This window comes from Pristis pectinata, chromosome 9, assembly GCF_009764475.1.
Source record: "Pristis pectinata isolate sPriPec2 chromosome 9, sPriPec2.1.pri, whole genome shotgun sequence".
Taxonomy (NCBI): Eukaryota; Metazoa; Chordata; class Chondrichthyes; order Rhinopristiformes; family Pristidae; genus Pristis; species Pristis pectinata.
The window spans coordinates 102,337,657-102,361,068 of record NC_067413.1 but is presented as its reverse complement, the minus strand read 5'-3'; the positions used below and the strand labels follow the sequence as shown (position 1 = coordinate 102,361,068).

The 23,412-nt window shown below is 44.7% G+C and overlaps 1 protein-coding gene across 1 annotated transcript in view; it reads left to right on the top strand.

Annotated features, from left to right (window-relative positions):
* avl9 (AVL9 homolog (S. cerevisiase)) overlaps positions 1 to 23,412 on the top strand; it is a 172,546-nt gene that overhangs the window by 117,077 nt on the left and 32,057 nt on the right. The window contains exon 13 of the mRNA XM_052022816.1: positions 4,373 to 4,490. Coding sequence (XP_051878776.1) covers positions 4,373 to 4,490 — 118 coding nt within the window. The remainder of the gene's footprint in view (positions 1 to 4,372; positions 4,491 to 23,412) is intronic.

The window sequence follows — 23,412 nt, the reverse complement described above, 5'->3', positions numbered from 1 at the left end:
TGTTATGACCACAACATCACAGTACCATGTACTGATCCATGCTCTAAGTTCATCACCCTTACCCATAATACTCCCAGCATTCAAATACACACACTTCAACTCGTCCATTGTGTCTATTACTTTGCTCCTGCCTGTTTTTACTGGCCTTAAAAATCTACCTTCCTCTCAATCCCTCCACTTTCTGACCCGGTGCTCTAGTTCCCATCCCCCTGCCAAACTAGTTTAAACCCTCCCAAGTGGCACTAGTGAACCTCCCGGCTAGGATATTGGTTCCCCTCCAATTGAGGTGCAACCCATCCTTCTTGAACAGGTCACCCCTGCCCCAGAAGAGGTTCCAATGATCCAGGAACCTGAAACCTTGCCCCCTGCACCAGTACCTCAGCCACTCATTCATCTGTTCTAATATCCTATTCCTGCCCTGACTAGCACTTGACACTAGGAATAATCCAGAGATTACTATCTTGGAGGTCCTGCTCTTCAGCCTCTTTCCTAACTCCCTATACTCATTGCACGGGACCTCTTCCCCTTTCCTACCAATGTCATTGGTGTCAACTGGCACCACGACCTCTGGCTGCTCACCCTCCTCCTTGAGAATATTCTGCAGTCGCTCTGAGACATCCTCGACCCTAGCACCTGGGAGGCAACACACCATCCTGGTGTCTCTTTCACGGCCACAAAATCTCCTGTCTATCCTCCTAACTATCAAATCCCCAATCACTATTGCTCTGCCTGACTTTACCCTGACTCTGAATGACCCACTTTCTCCTTCGCAATCTCCTCCAGCCTCCAAAGGAGTGAGTCACTGTTGGATTTAATCTGTGTGAGCTCAAGTTTAATCCGCTGCAGCTCATTGGATTTTAATTTTGTGGTGTTTTTTACCACAGTCGTGGAGCGCAACATTAACTTCCAGAGCCGGCCGCTGTGCCCTGATAGCTCATCCTAATTGTGGCCTAATTCGGGACAGTCACCATGGCTTTGTACAGGTCACCATGGCTTTGTACAGGGCAAGTCATGCCTTACTAACTTGATTGAGTTTTTTGATGAGGCGATGAGGGTGATTGAGATGAAGGTAGAGTTGTGGATGTTGTCTACATGGATTTTAGTAAGGCATTTAACAAGGTCCCTCATGGGAGGCTCATCCAGAAGATTAAGATGCATGGGATCCAAGGTGAATTGACCGTTTGGATTCAGAACTGGCTTGCCCGCAGAAGACAGAGGGTAGTGGTCGATGGGACTTATTCTAGCTGGAGGTCTGTGACTAGTGGCACCCCTCAGGGATCTGTACTGGGACCTCTGCTGTTTGTGATGTATATAAATGACCTGGATGAAAATGCACATGGGTGGGTTGGTAATTTTGCAGATGATACTAAGGTTGGTGGTGTTGTGGATAGTGTAGACCACTGGCAAAGGATACAGCGGGATACAGATCAGTTGTAAATATGGGCGGAGAAATGGCAGATGGAGTTTAACCCGACCAAATGTGAAGTGTTGCACCTTGGGAGATCAAATGTAAAGAGACAGAACACTGTTAATGGCAAAACCCTTAAGTGTTGATGAGCAGAGGGATCTTGGGGTCCAAGTTCATAGCTCCCTAAAAGTGGCTACACAGGTTGATAGGGCGGAAAAGAAGGCATATGGCATGCTTGCCTTCATTAGTCGAGGCACTGAGTTCAAGAGTCAGGAAGTTATACTACAGCTTTATAAAACTTTAGTTATGCTGCATTCAGTTCTGTTCACTCCATTGGAGGAAGGATGTCGAGGCTTTGGAGAGGGTGCAGAGGAGGTTTACCGAGATGCTGCCTGGAATAGACGGCATGTGCTATGAGGATAGGTTGGACAAACTTGGGTTGTTTTCTCTGGAGTGACAGAGGCTAAGGGGAGATCTAATAAGAAGTTTATAAGATTATGAGAGACCTTAATAGAGTAGACAGCCAGTATCTTTTCTCCAGGGTTGTAATGCCTAATACCAGAGGGCATGCATTTAAGACGAGAGGGGCTAAGTTCAAAGGAGATATACAAGGCAAGTTTTTTTTTTACACACAGTGGTGGGTGCCTGGAATGCACTGCCTGGTGGAGGCAAATATGATCGGGACGTTCAAGAAGCTCTTAGTTAGGCACATGAATGTGAGGGAAATTGTGGGATATGGACATTGTGTAAGCAGAAGGAATTAGTTTAGTTGGGCATTTTATTACTAATGTAATTGGTTCAGCACAACATTGTGGGCCAAAAGGTCTGTTCCTGTGCTTACTGTTGTATGTTCTGAGTAGAACCTGGCCACACAGTCATGAGTGTATAGGGAGTAAATTAAGGGGCTGAGGACACAGCCTTGTGGGGCACCAGTTTTGTGGATAATTGTGACGGAGGTGTTGCTCCCTATCCTTACTGGTCACAGTCTGTTGGTCAGGAAGTCAAGGATCCAGTTACAGAGGGAAATGTTGAGTTCTCAGTCTACGATTCTAGGAATTCATTTGCAGAGGACTGAAGAGTAGCAAATGTTGCTTTTTTCAAGAAGGGAAATAGGGATACTCCAGGTAACTTTCTGCCAGTGAGCCTCACATCAGTAGTAGGAAAGCTATTGGAGAAGATGCTGAGGGATAGTATTTATGCACATTTGGAAAGGCATGGCCTGATTGGGGATGGTCAGCATGACTTTGTGTGTGGCAGATCATGCCTTACAAACTTGATAGAGTTTTTTGAAGAGGTGACAAAGGAGCTTCATGAGGGTAAGGCAGTGAACATTATCTGCATGGGCTTTAGTAAGGCATTTGATAAGGTCCCTCATGGTAGGTTGATTCAGAACATAAAGATGCATGGGATCCAGGGTGAATTGCAAGTTTTGATTTAGAACTGGCTTGCCCATAGAGCACAGAGTAGGGGTGGAAGGCTGTTATTCGGGCTGGAGGTCCATGACCAGTGGTGTTCCGCAAGGATCGGTGCTGGGATCTCTGTTGTGTGTGATATATATCAATGATTTGGATGAAAATGTAGACGGGTGGATTTGCAAATTTGCATTTGACACCAAGATTGGTGGAGTTGGGACAGTGTAAAGCACTATCAAAGAATACAGTGATATATAGATCAGTTACAGATTTGGACAGAAGTGGCAGATGGTGTTTAATCGAGGCAAGTGTGAGGTAGTGCACTTCAGCAGGTCAAATGAAAAGAGAAAGTATACAGTTAATAGTAGGCCCCTTAATACCATTGAGCTACAGAGGGATCTTGGGGTCCAGGTCCATAGTTCACTGAAAGTTGCTACAGTGGTAAAGAAGGCATATGGCATGCTTGCCTTCATTGGTAGAGTGTAAGCGTAAGGAAGTCGTGCTGCGGTATATAAAACTTTTAGACCACATTTGGAGTATTGCATGCAATTCTGGTCATCCCATTACAGGAAAGATGTGGAGAGGGTGCAGAAGAGGTTTACCAGGACGCTGCCTGGATTAGAGGGTATGAGCTCTATGGAGAGGTTGGATAAACTTGGGTTGTTCTCCCTGGAGTGTCAGAGGCTGAGGGGAGACCTGATGGAGGTTTCTAAAATTGAGGGGCATAGATAGGGTATACAGTCAGAATCTATTCCCCAGGATAGAAATGTCAAGTACCAGAGGACGTGCTTTTAAGGTCAGTAGGGGGAAGTTTAAAGGTGACGTGAGGGGCAAGTTTTTTTATGCAGAGAGTGGTAGGTGCCTGGAACGGGTTACCAGGGATAGTCGTGGAAGCAGGCAGTGTGGTGGAGTTCAAGAGACTTTTAGATAGACTCATGAATATGAAAGGAATGGAGGGATAGGGATGGTACACAGGAGGAGGACATGTAGTATAAATTGGCATCGAGGTCAGCACAACATCATGGGCCGAATGGCCTGTCCAGTGCTGGACTGTTCTGAGAATTTGAAGAGGAACTCAAAGTGAAAATTCCTCTATCTGTACTGTAACCTCTCCATGATTATTTTCCATTGTTTCTTTACCTTTCCTCACTTGGACTCACATTTAAGGTGATTAGCAAAAGAACCGAAGACCACATGAGAAAAATTTTGTTTCTGTTAGTGTAGTTTGCATCTGGATTGCATTGCCTGATGGGTAGATGGGGTGGATTCATTTGTGGCTTTAAAAAGGGAATGGAATATTGAAGAAAATAAAATTCAATGCTGTGGGAAACTTATGTGGGAGTGGAACTAGCTGTATTGCTTTTGCAGTGTGCAGGGCTGATTCTGAACTCTGATTGGCCTTTTCATTGCTGTTGCCACTCTGTGACTCCATGAATTAATGGCATTACATTAATATTCAGCTCTTTATGTTAATACTGACTGGATAGCTGGCTGAGTGCCATTTACAGTTCTGATAAAGCAATATATCTATCTGTCTTTCCTCCTCCTTCAGATAATGAGAAAATGTTGGCAGACTATGGCCTTCCATTTGTCACTGCCTGGAAGAATACACACAACTTCAGAGTGTGGCATAGCAACAAACACCCTGCTGTAACTCAAGTTAATCCTGGGTAAGATATCTTATTTCCGGTCTTTCTCTATTCAGCTACTGTTGGGGATTATGAGGAATGAATATATCAGGCTTTGTTCATTCTTTTTGTTTTCAGGTTTGTATCCCTAATATAAGTGACTGATGCTATTTATAATATATTGATCTTTGCATTTCCATCCATGGCCTTCCTACAAAAATTCATCATCAACTTTTACTGTGCTATAAATTCACATGTCTGAAAACTGTCCATCTACATTTTTTCACACTGTCATCACGTGCTCTCGCTGGAGGAGCCAGGCCCAGCATGTTCATGCCAATCATTAATTACCCATCTTTACGAATCCCATTTCCTAGCATATGACCTGTAGCCTCCTATGCCACGGCGTTTCAAGTGCTCATCTAAATACTGCTCAAATGTGAGAGTACTTGCCATCACTCCACCTCAGCCAGTGCGTTCCAGATTTCATTCAACCTCTAAATGAAAAGTTCTTGCTCAAACCACCTCTAAATCTCCATTCCTTACACTAAATCTATGGCCTCTAGTTATAGACACCCTTGCTAAGTAGACAAGTTTCTTGCTCTTTACCCTGTCGATGCCCTTCATTATCTTATATACCTTGGTCAGGTCACCTCTCAGCGTTCTCTGCTCCAAAGAAAATAAACCCAGCCTATTTAAGTCTCTTCTCATAGCTGAAATGCTCTATCCTGACAACATTTTCCATATCTCCTCTGCCCCCCCTCTCGTGCAATCATATCTGTGTGTATTTCCCAATTCCTCAGCATGGACTGTAAGAACATCCTGTTGGAGGTCAAATCAAAGGGGACAGTATACAGTTAATGTCAGGCCCATAAATAGCATTGAAGTGCAGAGGGATATTGGGATCCAAGTCTGTAGTTCACTGAAAGTGGCTACGTGAATGGATAAGGTGATAAAGAAGGCCTATGGCATGCTTGCTTTCATTGGTAGGCGTGTTGAGTATAAAAGTAAGGACGTCATGCTGCAGCTACATTAAACTTTAGTCAGACCGCACTTGGAGTATTGTGTGCAGTTCTGGTTGCTCCATTATAGGAAGGATGTAGAGACTGTGGAGAGGGTGCAGAAGAGATTCACCAGGATGCTGCCTGGATTAGAGGGTATGAGCTTATAAGGAGAGGTTGGACAAACTTGGGTTGTTCTCCCTGTCACGAACCAGCAACAAAAGAAACACACTGAGCATGATTCAGTGTTAAAAACTATTTTATTAATCACTACTTATGATAATACGTAAAATAAAAGTAAAAATGTTAGTATGTTAGAATTCAAAAATGTTAAACCTCGAACGTTAACCCCAAAACTAAACTCGTCGTGTGTGTGTGGGTGGCAAAGTCCAAAACTCCCAGTTCCGGAATGGTTCTTAAAGTTCAGTTCCGCAAGCCATAAGGTGAAACATGAGCAAGGGTTTCTTCAACAACCACCGTTGTCAGAAGATAAGACGTAGATGTAGAGAAACAGAGAGAGAGTACATACGAAATCCAAATGTTCCACGATGGAACCCAAACGACACTTCAGTGTTTACTCGGTAGTGACTCCCTCACCCCGAAAAGCATCCCAGTCGTGGTCGTCCACACACAAATACCTGTTTCCTTCTACAGGTCAGCAACAAATTGAACTCCACCGGATTACTTCCAACTTCCATACATGGATTTCAGTGGCAGACACAGTTATTGTTTCTCATCCATCGATAGAGAAAACAAGCAGGCTGGTGTCTCTCTCCCTTCTCTCTCTCTCTCCTTCTTCTTCTAACTTCTTCAACAACGTCATTACGTCCTTTATCTTCTATTGACGTAAGCACGCCACACACACAAATACAAACACACTCTCTATCTTAAAGGGACATTCACTGAGTCCGTAACATCCCCAGAATGTCAGAGGCTGAAGGGAGACCTGATAGAGGTTTTTAAAATTGAGAGGCATTGATAGGGTCGACAGAATCTTTTCCCCAGGGTCGAAATGTCAAACACCAGAGGACACGCTTTTAAGATTGGGGGGGGGGAAGGGGGGGTGCAGTTTCAAGGTGACATGAGGGGCAAGTTTTTTTACACAGGGTGTTGTAGGTGCCTGGAACAGCTGATTTGAGTAGTAGTGGAAGCATGCATTTTGGTGGAGTTTGAGGTTTTTAGATATACACATGAATATGAAGGGAATGGAGGGATATGAACGGTACATAGGAGGACATTTAGGATAAATTAGCATAACATCGTGAGCAGAATGGCATGTCCAGTGATGTACATTTCTATGTTCCAACCAATTCTCCCCACTTGCATTTGTGTGAAATACGATTCCCTCTATTGGAGTGTTTCCTCTTCCATTGACTTCAGTTTTATAAGGGCTCCTTGATGTCATTCTCAGTTGAAAATGTCAAGGATAGTGATTCTCATCTCATGCCTGGAATTCAGCTTTTTGTCCATGTTGCACCAATAGTGTGATGAGATTTTGACTGAGTGTTCTTGGCCAAACCAAATTTGAGCATTGGGAGTGACTTAATTATGAGTAATTCCCACGTGATAGCACTGTCAGTGACAGCTTCCATCACTGGGCTGATGATTGATAACGGATTAATTGAGCAATATTAAGCTGCGTTGGATTTTTCTGCTTTTTATGAACATTACATTTCTAGGCAATTTTCCCACAATGCTGTAACTGTATTGGAACAGCTTGGCTCAAGCTGCAGCTAGTTCTGGAGTGTGGGTCTTCGGTATTACAGCTGGGATATGGTCTGATCCCATACTTAATCTTTACTGTAAGGTCATATGGAAACCTCCTCTCCCTATCTGCCCTAATGACCCTCCAGGAACTTTGTATGTTTCAGTGAGATTACTTTCTTCTAAACTCTGGAGAATGAAGGTTTAGCCTATCAATCTCTCATGACAGACCTGCCATTCAGTCTCAGTCCCAAGAATAACAATTGTAGTGTGCGGGACAATTGTCTCAATTTGGGCACCAGTTCCCACTGTTTCATGAGAAGGACTTGCAGGGTTGGCAGCAGCTTTGCCATGTCTGATTTGATGCCAAGGTCAATGCCAGGTGGTTGAGAGTTTTTTATGCGTTGTCTGTATGAACAAGGTGGTAATAGTAGAATTGATGGTTTTCTGGCCTATTTGAAGGTTCACGTTGTTGGTTTTAGATTCCACATAAACCAGATGGAAAATGGATGGCAGATTTTCTTCTGGGAAGCACATTAGTGACCCATATAGGTTTTTACAAAAATCCAGAGGTTTTTGTGGTAGTCTTTATGAGGGGAAAATTATTTTTTTTCCAAATTCCAGATTATTAATGATTTTGGATAATTTAGAGTCCACAGCTGCCTTGTTGAGGTTTGAACTTGGATCTCTGGATTGCAAATCCAGGACTCTAAGCTGTTTAGTTTGATGCTTAATGACATATTTCCTACAGCTGGGTGACCAAAACTGCACACAATACTCCAAGTGTGGTCATGAACTTGTACAGTTGCAACATGACATTCAACTCAATGGAGACACGAGACTGCAGATGCTGAATCAGGAGCAACAAGCAATCAGGAGGAACTCAGGGTCGAACGCATCTGTGGGAGGAAAGGATTTGTTGACATTTTGGGTTGAAATCCTGCAGCAAGTCCTTTCCCGTCCACAGATGCTACTTGACCCACTGAGTTCTTCAGCAGATGGTTTGCTTTGACATAGTTGTACCTGCCCTGACTAATGAAGGCCAGTGCACCCTATACTTTCTTAACTACCTTACTGACTTGTGCTGCTGTCTTCAGGGATCCTTCTACATGTACACCAAGATCCCTTAGTTCCACAATACTTCCTCTGGTCCTACCATTCATTGCATATACAGGCCATCCCTGGGTAACAATGGGTTCCATTTTTACAGGTCAGTTCCATCAATTGTGTCCATAAGTCAGAAAATACACAAAAATCACTCAATATGGTAACCACAGCTCACTGTATTATAATGAATGGCATCAAAAGCACACAGGACTGATAAGAAATAACAATTGCTAAAAGTGGAGAGAGAGAGGGGAAGCTAGTTCTGCCATTCATAGGAATGGATATATGTACGTGCATCTGACTTTTGAATCTACTATTTTAGGAGCTTGTTCATATGTGGGTCCATAAACTGGGCATTCTTAACCCTGGGACAGCCTTTATCCTCAACTTACTTGTCCTCCCAGAATGCAACATGGAACATAGAACCCCACATTTTTCAGGATCAACCTCTACCTGCCATTTCTCTGCCCATCTCACCAACTGATCAATAGCTGAAGACAAGTACATTTGCAGATGACACAAAGATTGGTGGTTGTTGGTTCTGAGGCAGATAATAATTCATCCTGCATTCACATCCTGATTGTTAATATATGTAACAAATAGCAAGGGTCCAACAGTACACTGTAGACACAAGAGACAGCAGATGCTAGAATCTGGAGCAACAAACAATCTGCTGCAGGAACTCAGTGGGTCGAGCTGCATTTGTGGAAAGGAAGTTGTTGATGTTTCAGGTTGAGGCCCTGCATCATGACTGAAAGTGGAGAGGCAAGGTGGCCAATATAAAGATGGGAAGGGGAGTGCTGAGACAGGAGTCCGAGGTGATTGGTAGACTGACTGGTGGGGGGAATCTCAACGAGTTCCTCCAGCAGCTCGTTTTTTTGTTCACTCTGACTGCATGGATTTCTCCCAGTTGCTCTGGTTTCCCAAAGGTGTGCTGGTTGGTAAGTTTATTGGCAACTGTAAACTCCTCTTAATGTGCATGGGTGGTAGGAGAATCAGGTGGGAGTGGATGGGCACATGAGAGACTAGGAAATGAGTGGTGGAAGGGAATTGATGGGATTGCTCCAAGACTTAGTATCAACTCAATGGGCTCAATGACCTCCAATGTCCTAAGAATATATGCAATATAGAACATAGGACATAAAACACTGCAGCACAGTACAGGCCCTTTGGCCCACAATGTTATACTGACATTTTGTCCTGCTCTAAGGTCTATCTAACCCTTCCCTCCCCTCCCCTCCCACATAGCCCCCCCCCATTTTCCATATCATTCATGTGTCTAAGAGTCTCTTAAATGTCCCTAATGTATCTGCCCCACAAACCTCTGCTGGCAATGCGTTTCACGCACCCACCACTCTCTGTTTAAAAAAAAAACCAAACTTGCCCTGACATCCCCCTTAACCTTCCCTCAATCACCTTAAAATTATGTCCACCTCCGTGTTACCCATGCTCATACTGGGAAAAAGTCTCTGACTGTCCACTCAATCTATGCCTCTCATCATCTTGTACCCCTCTATTAAGTCACCTCTCATCCTCCTCCTCTCCAAAGAGAAAAGCCCTAGCTCACTCAACCTATCCTCATAAGCCATGGTCTCCAATCCAGGCAGCATTTTGGTAAATCTCTTCTGCATCCTCTCTAAAGCTTCCACATCCTTCCTATAATGAAGTGACCAGAACTGATCACAGTACTCCAAGTGTGGTCTGAGAGTTCTATAGAGCTGCAACATCACCTCGCGGCTCTTGAACTCAATAGCCCGACTAATGAAGGCCAACGCACCATATGCCTTCTTAACAACACTATCGACCTGCGTGGCAACCTTGAGGGATCTGTGGATGTGGACCCCAAGATCCCTGTTCCTCCACACTGCTAAGAGTCCTGCATCCCGTATTCTACCTTTGAATTCGATCTCCCGAAGTGTATCACTTCACACTTATCTGGGTTGAACTCCATCTGCCACTCTCAGCCCAGGTTTGCATTCTGTCAATGTCCTGTTGTAATCTACAGCAACCTTCTGCACTATCACTACACCACCAAACTTTGTATCATCAGCAAACTTACTAATGCACCCTTCCACATCCTCATCCAAGTCATTTATAAAAATCACAAAGAGCAGGGGTCCCAGAACAGATCCCTGCAGAACACCACTGGTCACTGACCTCCAGGCAGAATACGCTCCATCTACCACCACCCTCTGTCTTCAATGGGCGAGCTAATTCTGAATCCACACAGCCAAGTTCCCTGGATCCCATGCCTCGTGACTTTCTGAATAAGCTTTTCCATGAGGAATCTTATCAAACGCCTTACTAAAATCCATGCACACCACATCCACTGCTCTACCTTCATCAATGTGCTTTGTCATATCCTCAAAGAATTCAGTCAGGCTCGTGAAGCACGACCTATCCCTCACAAAGCCATGCTGACTGTCCCTGATCAGCCGATGCTTTTCTAAATGCCCATAAATCCTGTCTCTAAGAATCTTATAGAGCCATAGAACACTACATCACAGAAAACAGGCCATTCAGCCCTTCTAGTCTGTGCCGAAACTTTATTCTGCTAGTCCCATTGACTTGCACCCAGTCCATTAACCCTCCAGACCTCTCCCATCCATGTATCTATCCAATTTATTCTTAAAACTTAAGACTGAGCCCGCACATCAGATGGCAACTCGTTCCACACTCCCACCACTCTCTGAGTGAAGAAGTTCCCCCTAATGTTCCCCTTAACCTTTCCCCTTTCACCCTAAAGCCATGTCCTCTTGTACTTATCTCTCCTAATCTAGGTGGAAAGAGCCTACACGCATTTAGTCTGTCTATACCCCTCATAATTTGTAAACCTCTATCAACTCTCCCCTCATTCTTCTCGCATCCAAGGAATAAAGTCCTAACCTGTTCAATCTTACCCTGCAACTCAACTCCTGAAGATCCCGGCAACATACTGGTAAATATTCTCTGCACTCTTTCAATCTTACTGATATTCCTTCCTATAGTTAGGTGACCAGAACTCCACACAATACTCCAAATTTGGCCTCACCAATGATCTTATACAACCTTCACCATAACATCACAACTCCTATACTCAATAGCTTTGATTTATGAATGCCAGGGATGCCAAAAGCCTTCTTTACAACCCTGTCTACCTGCGATGCCACTTTCAGGGAATTATGTATCTAAACTCCCAGATCCCTTTGTTCCTCTGCACTCCTTGGTGCCCTACCAATTACTGTGTCTGTCCTACCTTGATTTAGTCCTTCCAAATTGCAACACCTCACACTTGTCTGCATTAAATTCCTATCTGCCATTTTCTGGCCCATTTTTCCTAGTTGGTCCAGATCCCTCTGCAAGCTTTGAAAGCATTCCTCACTGTCCACAACGCCTCCAATCTTAGTGTCATCAGCAAACTCTGGTGATCCAATTTACCACATTATCATCTAGATCATTGATATAGACAACAATGATGGATAGAGACAAGAACCCAGCACAGATCCCTGAGGCACACCACTGGTCACAGGCCTCCAATCTGAGAAAAAGCCATCCACTCTGTCTTCTCCCACACAGCCAGTTTTGAATCCTGTTTAAAACCTCTGCATGGATACCTAGTGTCTGAACCTTCTGAACTAACCTCCCATGTAGGACCTTGTCAAAGGCCTTACTAACATCCATGTGGACAACATCCACAGCATTTCCTTCATCTGCTTTCTTGGTAGCCTCCTGGAAAAGCTCTGCAAGATTCATTAAACACGATCTACCACGCACAAAGCCATGCTGACTATCCTTAATCAGCCCTTGGCTGTCCAAATACTTGTATACACGATCTCTCAGAACACCTTCCAATAATTTACCTACTACTGATGTCAAGCTCACCGGCCTGTAATTATCTGGTTTACTTTCAGAGCCTTTTTTAAACAATGGAACGACATGAGCTACCCTCCAGTCCTCTGGCACCGTACCTGTGGCTAAGGACATTTTAAACATATCTGCCAGGGCCCCTGCAATTTCTACACTAGTCTGTCTCAAGGTCTAAGGAAATATCATGTCAGGCCCAGGGGATTTATCTACCTTTTATTTGCTGTAAGGCAGCAAGCACTTCCTCCTCTTTAATCTCTATATGTTCCATGACACTACTGCTTGTTTCCCTTCCTTCCATATACACTTTGCCAGTTTCCTGAGTAAATACTGATGCAAAAAAACTTGTAGATCTTCCCCCATCTCCTGAGGGTCCACACATAGACGACCACTCTGATCTTCTAGGGGACCAATTTTGTCCCTTAGGGTTAGGGTTACTCTTAATATACTTGTAGAAACCCTTTGGATTTACCTTCACCTTATCTGCCAAAGCAACCTCATGTCTTCTTTTTGCCTTCCTGATTTCCTTCTTTAGTATTTTCTTACTTCTTCTATATGCTTCATGCCAAAGCAACCTCATGTCTTCTTTTTGCCTTCCTGATTTCCTTCTTTAGTATTTTCTTACTTCTTCTATATGCTTCAAGTACCTCATTTGTTCCTAGTCGCCTATACCTGCTATACACCTCTCTCTTTTTCTTAACCAGATGGCCAATATCCCTTGAAAACCAAGGTTGCCTATGCCTGTTAACTTTGCCTTTAATCCTGGCAGGAACATGCAAATTCTGCACACTCAAAATTTTGCCTTTGAATGCCTTCCACTTACTGAACACATCCTTGCCAGAAAACAACTTATCCCAATCCACTCTTCCTAGATCCTTTCTCATTTCCACAAAATTGGCTTTTCTCCAATTTAGAATCTCAACTCGGACCAGATCGATCCTTATCCATAATTAACTTGAAACTAATGACATTATGGTCACTGGACCCAAAATGTTCGCCAACACATACTTCTGTCACCTGACCTGTCTGGTTCCCTAATAGGAGATCAAGTATTGCATCCTCTCTCGTTGGTACCTCTATATATTGATTTAGAAAACTTTCCTGAACACATTTGACAAACTCCAAGCCATCCAACCCTTTCACAGTGTGGGAGTCCCAGTCAACCTGTGGAAAGTTAAAACCCCCTACTATTACAACCTTCTGTTTCTTACATCGGTCTGCTATCTCTCTACAGATTTGCTCCTCCAATTCTCTCTGACTAATGGGTGGTCTATAATACAACCCTATTAGTGTGGTCACACCTTGCCTGTTCCTCAGCTCCATCCGTATGGCCTCTGTAGATGAGCCCTCCGGGTTGTCTCTCCCTCCCCCTCTATAATGTCTGAAACAACGGAACCCCAGAACATTAAGCTGCCAGTCCTGCTCCTCCTGTAACCAAGTCTCACTAACAGCAATAATGTCGTAATCCCATCTGCCAATCCATGCCCTAAACTCATCTGCCTTACCTATAATACTCCTTGCATTGAGATAGATGCACCTGAGATTATTTCTACCATGTACAAACCTTTGATTTCTGTCTATACAAGCAGTCCTTGCATGACCTTTATCCTCCTCCACCTCACTATCTAACACTCTGGTTCCCCTCCCCCTGCAAGTCTAGTTTAAACCCCCCCCCCCCCCCCCCACCCCCCCATATCCCAGAGCAGCACTAGCAAACCTACCCGCAAGTATGTTAGTCCTCTCCAGTATATGTGCAAACTGTCCCATTGGAACAGGTCCCACCTTCCCTGGAACAAAGCCCAATTGTCCAGAAACATGAAGCCTCCCTCCTGCACCATCTCCTTAGCCACATATTTAGCTGCATTATCTTCTGATTTCTAGCCTCACTAGCAGGTGCACGGGTAGCAGTCCTGAGATTGCAACCCTGGAGGTCCTGTCCTTCAACTTTGCACCTAACTCTCTAAGCTCTCTTTGCAGGACCTCCTCCTCCTTCCTATCCATGTCATTGGTCCCTACATGGACCACAACATCTGGCTGCTCACCCTCCCATCTGAGAATACTGAGAACTCGATCTGAGATATCGCAGGACCCTGGCACCAGGGAGGCAACAGACCATCTGGGATTTTCGATCTCTCCCACAGAACCTCTTATCTGTCCCCCTAACTATCGAATCCCCATCACTACTGCTCTCTTCTTTTCCCTCCTTCCTTTCTGAGCTGAGGGTCCAGTCTCAGTGCCAGAAACACGACCACTACAACTTGTCCCTGGTAGGTCATCCCCACCAACAGTGTCCAAAACAGTATACTTATTGTTGATGGGAACGGCCACAGGGGTGCTCTGCTCTTTCTGTCTTTTCCCCTTCCCTCTCCTGACAGTCACCCAGCTGCCTGCCTCATGACTTTTAGGGGTGACTATCTCCCTGAAACTCCTGTCTATTTCTACCTCTGCCTCATGAATGCTCCAAAGTTCATCCAGCTCCAGCTCCAGTTCCCTAACTGGGTTTGTCAGGAGTTGCAGCTGGATGCACCTTTTACAGGTGTGGTCATCAGGGACAAGTGTGCTGTCCCTGACTTCCCACATACTGCATACAGAGTGCCCTAAATGCTGCCTTCATTACCCACTCCTAAGTTAATTAAATTAATTAAAGGAACTTACTCGGCCTTACCTCACTGGGAGCAAGCTCGTCCTCAGCCTCTGCTCACCGAAGCCTCTCGAGCCAAAGCCTCAAAGCTCCACTCCTACCCTGAGCCACCCACAGACTGGGCGCTCCTCGCTGGCCACTTCTCTTCAGTCACCCCTCCTTATATTTGTCCCTGCCAATTATCTCCAGTAATTTGCCCACCACTGAAGTAAGACTCACTGGTCTGTAATTCCCAGGGTTATCCCTACTCCCGTTCCAGCACTTCCTCTTTCCTCATGTCAACATGCCCTAGCATATCAATCTGTCGTATTCCATCCTCACAAAAGTCAAGGTCTCACTCTCTCTCTGGTGAATACTGAAGCAAACTATTTACTGAGGACCTCCCCTGCCTCTTCCGACTCCAGGCACGTTTCCTCTTTTATCCCTGATCGGTCCTACCCTCACTCTAGTCATCCTCTTATTCTTCACATACGTGTTGAACACCTTGGGGTTTTCCTTGATCCTTCTCACCAAGGACCTCTCATGCCCCCTTCTAGCTCTCCTAAATCCATTCATAAGCTCCTTCCTGGCTACCTTGTAACTCTCCAGAGCCCTGTCTGATCCATGCTTTCTAAAGCTCAGGTAAGCTTCTTTCTTCCTCATGACAAGATATTCTACATCTCGTGTCAGCCACAGTTCCTTCACTCTACCATCCTTACCCTGCCTCAATGGGACAAACCTATCCAGTGCCCCATGACCCTGGCACTGGGGAGGCAACATACCATCCGGGAGTCTTTTTCATGTCCACAGAATCTCCTGTCTGCCCCCCTTACTATGGAATCCCCTATCACTGCCGCTCTCCTCTTCTGCCCCCTTCCCTTCTGCACCACATGACCAGGCTCAGTGCCAGAGACCTGGTCACTGCAGCTTTCCCCTGGTAGGTCATCCCCCACAACAGTATACCTGTTATTGAAGGGAACGGCCACAGGGGTAACTCTGCACTACCTGCCTATTCTCCATCCTTCTCCTGACAGTCACCCATCTACCTGCCTCCTGCAGCTTCGGAGTGACTGCCTCCCTGTAGCTCTTGTCTATGTACTCCTCGTGTTATAAGTTCCTCAGATTTGGAGCATTTGACCTCTTAAAACATAGATTTGGAACTTCATTCCGATGTGAAATTAAGGGAAGTGATGTCTTGGGTCCAAAATCACATTTCAAGCTATTAATTTCTTCTTCCAAATTCTGTGTAACCACTTCGCAACCTTAGATAAAGCATTTTCACATGTCAGAAATATGTGGAAAGGCGAGGACTGATAAGGGATAGTCAGCATGGCTTTGTGCATGAGACATTGTCTCACAAATTTGATTGAGTTTTTCTGAAGGGGTGACCAAGAGGAAAGACAAGGGCAGGGTGGTAGACATTGTTTACATGGACACATCACCTGCAATACTGGAAGATTCAACCACTGCTCTACCACTATCAAGAACACCTACCGCTCCATCCCTGACCCACACTTTGGTAAATCCAACACCTGGCTGTGCTGCTTCTGCCTGCGTACAACAGACTGAAGACTGCGGCAATGGTAAAAGGGACAACAAAGAACTGGAAGGCAGAAGTGGAGGAGTGAACTTAGGATTGCTTCGAGTCGGTGGACTGGACCATGTTCAAGGATTCGTCAGTGGACTTGTGAATATGCTACAGTTGTCACTGATTTCATCATGACATGCGTGGACGAGTGTGTACACACAAAAACATTCTGAGTCTTCCCCAGCCAGAAGCCCTGGATGAACCAGGAGATTTGTAACCTGCTGAGGGCTAGATCTGTCGTGTTTAGGGCTAGCGACCCAGAGTCAAAAAAGAAATCCAGATACGACTTCTGGAAGGTCACTGTGAGTGCAAAGGGGCAATTTCGGACTAAACTGAAATCATAGATGGATGCTCAACAGCTGCAGCAGGGCTTACACAATATAACTTCCTGCAAGGCAAGATCAGGTGGCATTAGTGGCAATGACCCATCACTCCCGGATGAACTCAATGCCTTTTATGCATGCTTTGATAGGGAGAACTCTGACATACTCACACGAGATCCGACATCTCTGGAAAACTCTGTAATTTCAGTCTCAGGCTGTTGTCCGGGCATCCTTCAAGAGGGTGAATCCACGAAAGGTGTCTGGTCCAAACAGTGTACCTGGCCAAGTACTAAAGAACTGTGTAAACCAACTGGTTGGAGTATTCATGGACATATTCCACTTCTAACTTCTGTGGTCTGAGGTTCCCACCTGCTTCAAAAGGGCATCTAATGTACTGGTGTTCAAGAAGAGCAAGGTGACCTGCCTCAATGACTACCGTCTGGTGGCACTTGCATCAACTGGAATAAAAAGCTTCGAGAGGTTGGTTATGGCATAAATCAACTCCTGACTCAGAGGTGACCTGGATCTGCTCTAGTTTGCCTACTGCCACAACAGGTCAACAGCAGATGCGATTTCTCTGGTTCTTCACTCTGCTCTGGACCATCTGGACAACAGGAACTCGTATGTTAGGCTGCTGTTTATTGACTACAACCTGGCGTTCAGCACAATCATCCCATCCAAAATTGTCATCAACCTTCCAGACCTGGGCCTGTTTACCTCCCTCTGCAACTGGATACTCAACTTCCTTATCAACAGGCCTCAATCAGTGGGGATTGGTAATATCTCCTCCTTGCTGATCATCAACACAGATGCACCTCAAGGCTGCATGCTTAGTCCCCTGCTCTATACTCTTATACACTCATGACTGTGTGGCTAAGAACAGCTCAATGCCATCTTCAAATTAGCTGACGACAGTACTGTTGTTGGATGAATCACAGATGGCCATGATTCAGCTTACCGGAGCGAGATGGGGCACCTGGTTGTGTGGTGCTGCAACAACATCCTCTTGCTCAACATCAGCAGAACTGAAGAGCTGATTATTGACTTCAGGAAGGGGAAGGAGGGTGAACATGCACCAGTCTACATTGGGAGATTGATGGTGGAGAGAGTTAGCAGCTTTAAATTCCTGGGCGTTAACATATCGGATGACCTGTCCTGGGCCCAGCACATAAATACAATCACAAGGAAGGTGCGCCAGTGTCTTTTAATTTCTTAGGAGGTTAAAAAGGTTTTGTTTGTCACCGATCACTCTAACAAACCTACAGATGTACTGTTGTAAGTATCCTGACTGGTTGCATCACGGTCTGGTACAGCAATTTGAACATGCAGGAGCATAAGAAGCTGCAGAGAGTAGTGGACTCTGCTCAATGTATCACGGACACATCCCTTCCCATCATCAGTAGTATCTACAGCAGGCGCTGCCTCAAGAAGGCGAGATATATTATCAAAGATCCCCACCATCTGGGCCATGCCATCTTCACACAGCTGCCATTGGGCAGGAGGTACAGAAGGCTGAAGTCCCACACCACCAGCTTTAAGAATAGCTACTTCCCTTCAACCACTTGGTTCTTGAACCAAATGGCAAAACCCTAATCACTACACTTTAACAACACTATAATCACCTTGCACTAAAATGGACTTTTTTTTGTTCTAATTGTGTATTCTTGTAAAAGTTGTGTATAATTTGTTTCTTGTGAATGCTGCAAATATGATGCCATGTGCCAGTGATGCTGCTGCAAGTAAGTTTTTCATTGCACTTGTGCACACATGTACTTGTGCATGTGATAATAAACTCCACTTTGACTTTGGCCTTTGACAAGGTCCCATGTGGTCGGCTAGTGTGGAAGGTTAGATCACAGGGTGAGCTAGCCAATTGGATACAAAATTGGCTTGGTGGTAAGAGACAGAGGGTGGTGATGGATGGTTGTTATTCAGATTGAAAGCATGTGATCAGTGGTGTGCCACAGGGATTAGTGCTTGGTCGATGTTGTTAGTTATCTATTTTAATGATTTTGATGACAATGTTGTTAACAGGGTTAGTAAGTTTGTGGATGACACCAACGTTTGTTGTGGAGTGGACAGTGAACAATGTTGTTACTAGATGATACTATTTATTCCACAAGTTTATTTTCAACCATCTCAAGGTGGACCTGGCAATACTTCAACCTGCCACTGTCATTTTGTCAAATATAATAAAATCAGAATCTGGCATGAAAACACCTGTATTTAAGGATGTGGATGTTTTGCCATCAAAGAACATCAGAACACAGAATTATCAAATTGAATATTGATCAACAGGGTCCCGGATGTCACACTGCTGAAATATAATGATTTAAACAATTTTTACACAAACTCCCTAAAATAGTATTGAGATTAATTCAGAGGTAAGCTTTTTGATAATGTTATTTTGAGAATTAAATTTTGCAAGACAATAAGAAATGCTCTGGTCTAACAGCAGTGAATATTTTATATCTATTTAAGTTGCTACACTTCTCATTTGAATTATGTCATCTCTGTCAATGGTCTAATATTACATGAACCCAATTATGAATGTATGATGTCTTAGAGTAATAGAGTTATGCAGCATGGAAACAACCCTTCAGCCCAATGTCCAGGCCAACCAAGGTGCCTTCCTGATCTGCCCTGGGAGAAAGACTGTGACCATTCATCTTATCTATGGCCCTCATTATTTTAATAACCTATAAGGTCACCGCTCAGCTTCCTTCGCTCCAGGGAAAACAGTCCCCACCTATTCAAGTAGGGAATTGAGGTGGTATAGACCACACAGGAATATGTACAGTTTAAATTGGCATCATGGTCAGCAAAGACACCATGAGCCGAATGGCCTGACCCTGTGCTGTACTGTTCTGTCCTTTTCTATGTTCTATCCAGTATCTCCTTATAAGTCAAGTGTTCCAGTCCTGGCAACATCCTTGTGAATCCTTTCTGCACCCTCACACCTTTCCTATAGTATGGCGACCAGCACTACACACGATATTTCAGGTATGTCTCACCAATGTCTTGTACAGCTGTAACATAATGTCCCAACTCTTGTATTCACTGCACTGTCTGATGAAGGGAAGTGTGCCATACACCACCTTTGCCACCTTGGCTACCTGTATCACCACTTTCAGGGAACTCCGTACTTGTCCCTAGGTCTCTCTGTTCCCAAAGCGCTGTCATTTACTGTGTATGTCCTGCCCTGGTTTAACTTCCCAAAATGCACACTCTGCACTCGTCCACCTGCCATTTCCTTGGCCCACTTTCCCATGTGATCTAAATCCTTCTGTAAACTGAGACAACCTCCTTCATTTTCCACCATAATATCAATTTTGGTGTCATCCACAAAATTACGAATCATGTCACCTACATTTCCATTCAAATCATTAATATACATGTCAAACAGCAGAAGACCCAGCACCAATCCCTGCAGAGCACCACTGCTCATAGACTTCCAGTCAGAATAACACCCCTCTACCACTATCCTGTGTTTTCTATGGCCAAGCCAATTTTGATTCCAATCTACCAAGTCATCTTGGATCCCATGCATCTTAATCTTTTGATCAGCCTACTACGAGGAACCTTGTCAAATGCTTTACTGAAGTCCACGTAGCAGTATCCACTGCCCTCATCGTTCATCTTCGTCACCTCCTTAAAATCTCAATCTGTGAGACACGATTTCCCACATCCGAAACCATGCTGACTATTTCAAATCAGTCCTTGCCTTTCTAAGTGCAAGTAAATCCTGTCCCTCAGAATCTCCTCCAGTAACTTACCCAACACTGATGTTAGCTCACTGGCCTGTAGTTCCTGGCTTGTTATTGCAGTCCTTCTTAAATAAAGGTAAAACATTAACCACTCTCCAGTCTTCTGTGACTTCAACTGTAGCTAAAGAAGATACAAATATCTCTGTCAGTGCCCCAGCAATTTCTTCCCTAGCTTCCCACAACATCCTGGGATACACTTGGTCAGGCCAAGTGCCAGCACCTCCTCTTTTGGAATGTTAATGTGTCTCAGGACATCACTGTTCTCTTTCCTAAATTCCCTAGCATCCATGATTTTTTTCCACTGTTGCTACAGATGAGTTTAATAATATTAATGCAATAATAATATATTAATATTGTTTAATATTATTTTCAAAGTGAGCATGCCTTTTCAAAAATCTCAACATTGCTTCCAAATTCCTAAGCAAATTGAAATTTTGATTTTAAACTGAGTACCCACTAACTAATATTACCTGTGCTTTCATCTAAGAGCTCCCCAGATGTAACTCTCTTTTTGATCGGAGTGCCCTCGACTCCTTTTCACAGCAAACTATCGAGCCCAGCCTTCCTACCACCCTTGACTAATGACAAGTCACAAAGGCCATATGCTAACTGAAAATATTGAGATCTTGGAGAATACAATATCCTTGATGAAATTCCAAAACTTGGCAGAGAGGAACTCTAGTCACAAATTCACAACCTCATCTCTCAAGTCTGGCAAGAGGAGTTTATGCCAGGAGACATCAGAGTTGCTGTAATTGTGACCATCTTCAAGAAAAGAGACATCCAATTGCAGTAACTAGAGAGGGTTCTTCTTGTGTTTGCCACAGGGAAGTTATCACCAGGGACAACACCCACTACGTCCCAGTGTGCAAAGAGCTGCTTCTCAAATTGCAATGTGTATTCTGTCCATAACATATAAATAGAAAAACTACAGCACAATTCAGGCCCTTCAGCCCACAAAGCTGTGCCGAACATGTCCCTACCCTAGAAATTACTAGGCTTATCCATAGCCCTCTATTTTTCTCAGCTCCATGTACCTATCCAACAGTGTCTTAAAAGACCCTATCGTATCCGCCTCCACCACCGTTGCCGGCAGCCCATCCCACACACTCACCACTCTCTAGGTAAAAAACGCACCCCTGACATCTCCTCTATACCTACTCCCCGGCACCTTAAACCTCTGTCTTCTTGTGACCACCATTTCAGGCCTGGGGAAAAGCCTCTGACTATCTACCCGATCAATACCTCTCATCATCTTGTACACCTCTATCAGGTCCCCCCTCATCCTCCGTCCCTCCAAGGAGAAAAGGCTGAGTTCCCTCAACCTGCTTTCATAAGGCATGCTCCGCATTCCAGGCAGCATCCTTGTAAATCTCCTCTGCACCCTTTCTGTGGCTTCCACATCCTTCCTGTAGTGAGGTGACCAGAACTAAGCACAGTGCTCCAAGTGGGGTCTGACCAGGGACCTTTATAGCTGCAACAATACCTCTCGGCTCCTAAATTCAATTCCCCGATTGATGAAGGACAATATACCATATGCCTTCTTAACCACGGAGTCAACCTGCGCAGCCGCTTTGAGCGTCCTATGGACGCGGACCCCAAGATCCCTCTGATCCTCCACACTGCCAAGAGTCCTACCATTAATACTATATTCTGCCATCATATTTGACCTACCAAAATGAACCACTTCACACTTATCTGGGTTGAACTGCATCTGCCACTTCTCAGCTCAACTTTGCATCCTATGTCCCGCTGTAACCTCTGACAGCCCTCCAAACTTTCCACAACACCCCCAACCTTCGTGTCATCCACAAACTTACTAACCCACCTCTCCACTTCCTCATCCAGGTCATTTATAAAAATCACAAAGAGCAAGGGTCCCAGTACAGATCCCTGAGGTGCACCACTGGTCACCGACCTCCACGCAGAATACGACCCTTCAACAACCATTCTTTGCCTTCTGTGGGTCAGCCAGTTCTGGATCCACACTGCAATGTCCCCTTGGATCCCATGCCGCCTTACTTTCTCAATAAGCCTTGCATGGGGTATCTTATCAAATGCTTTGCTTGAAATCCATATACACTACATCTACTGCTCTCCCTTCATCGATGTGTTTAGTCACATCCTCAAAAATTTCAATCAGGCTCGTAAGGCAGGACTTGCCCTTGACAAAGCCATGCTGACTATTCCTAATCATATTATACCTCTCCAAATGTTCATAAATCCTGCCTCTCAGGATCTTCTCCATTAGCTTACCAACCACTGAGGTGAGACTCGCCGGTCTATAATTCCCTGGGCTATCCCTACTCCCTTTCTTGAATAAGGGAACAACATCCGCAACCCTCCAATCTTCCGGAACCTCTCCCATCTCCATCAACGATGCAAAGATCATCGTCAGAGGCTCCGCAATCTCTTCCCTCGCCTCCCACAGCATCCTGGGTACATCTCATCTGGTCCCAGTGACTTACCCAACTTGATGCTTTCCAAAAGTTTCAGCACTTCGTCTTTGCTAATATCTATATGCTCAAGCTTTTCAGCCCGCTGCAAGTCCCCACTGCAAGTCCCCACCACAATCCCCCAGATCTTTTTCTGTAGTGAGTACTGACGTAAAGTATTCATTAAGTACCTCTGCTATTTCTTCCAGATCCATACACACTTTCCCACTGCTGCACTTGATAGGCCCTATTCTTTCGCATCTTATCCTCTTGCTCTTCACATACCTGTAAAATGTCTTGGGGTTTTCCTTAATCCTGCTCGCCAAGGCCTTCTCATGCCCCCTTCTGGCTCTCCTAATCTCCTTCTTAAGCTCCTTCCTATTAGCCTTATACTCTTCCAGATCTCTAACATTGCCTCGCTCTCTGTACCTTTTGTGAGCAATGGACATGACCTTCACCAAATGTAAGCTCTAAGACACATTCAGGGAATGGTATCAACACATTCAGGGAATGGTATCAACACAATATGTGGCTTATTTTGACCTCAGAGACATCTTTGCCTCAATCAATGGAGAG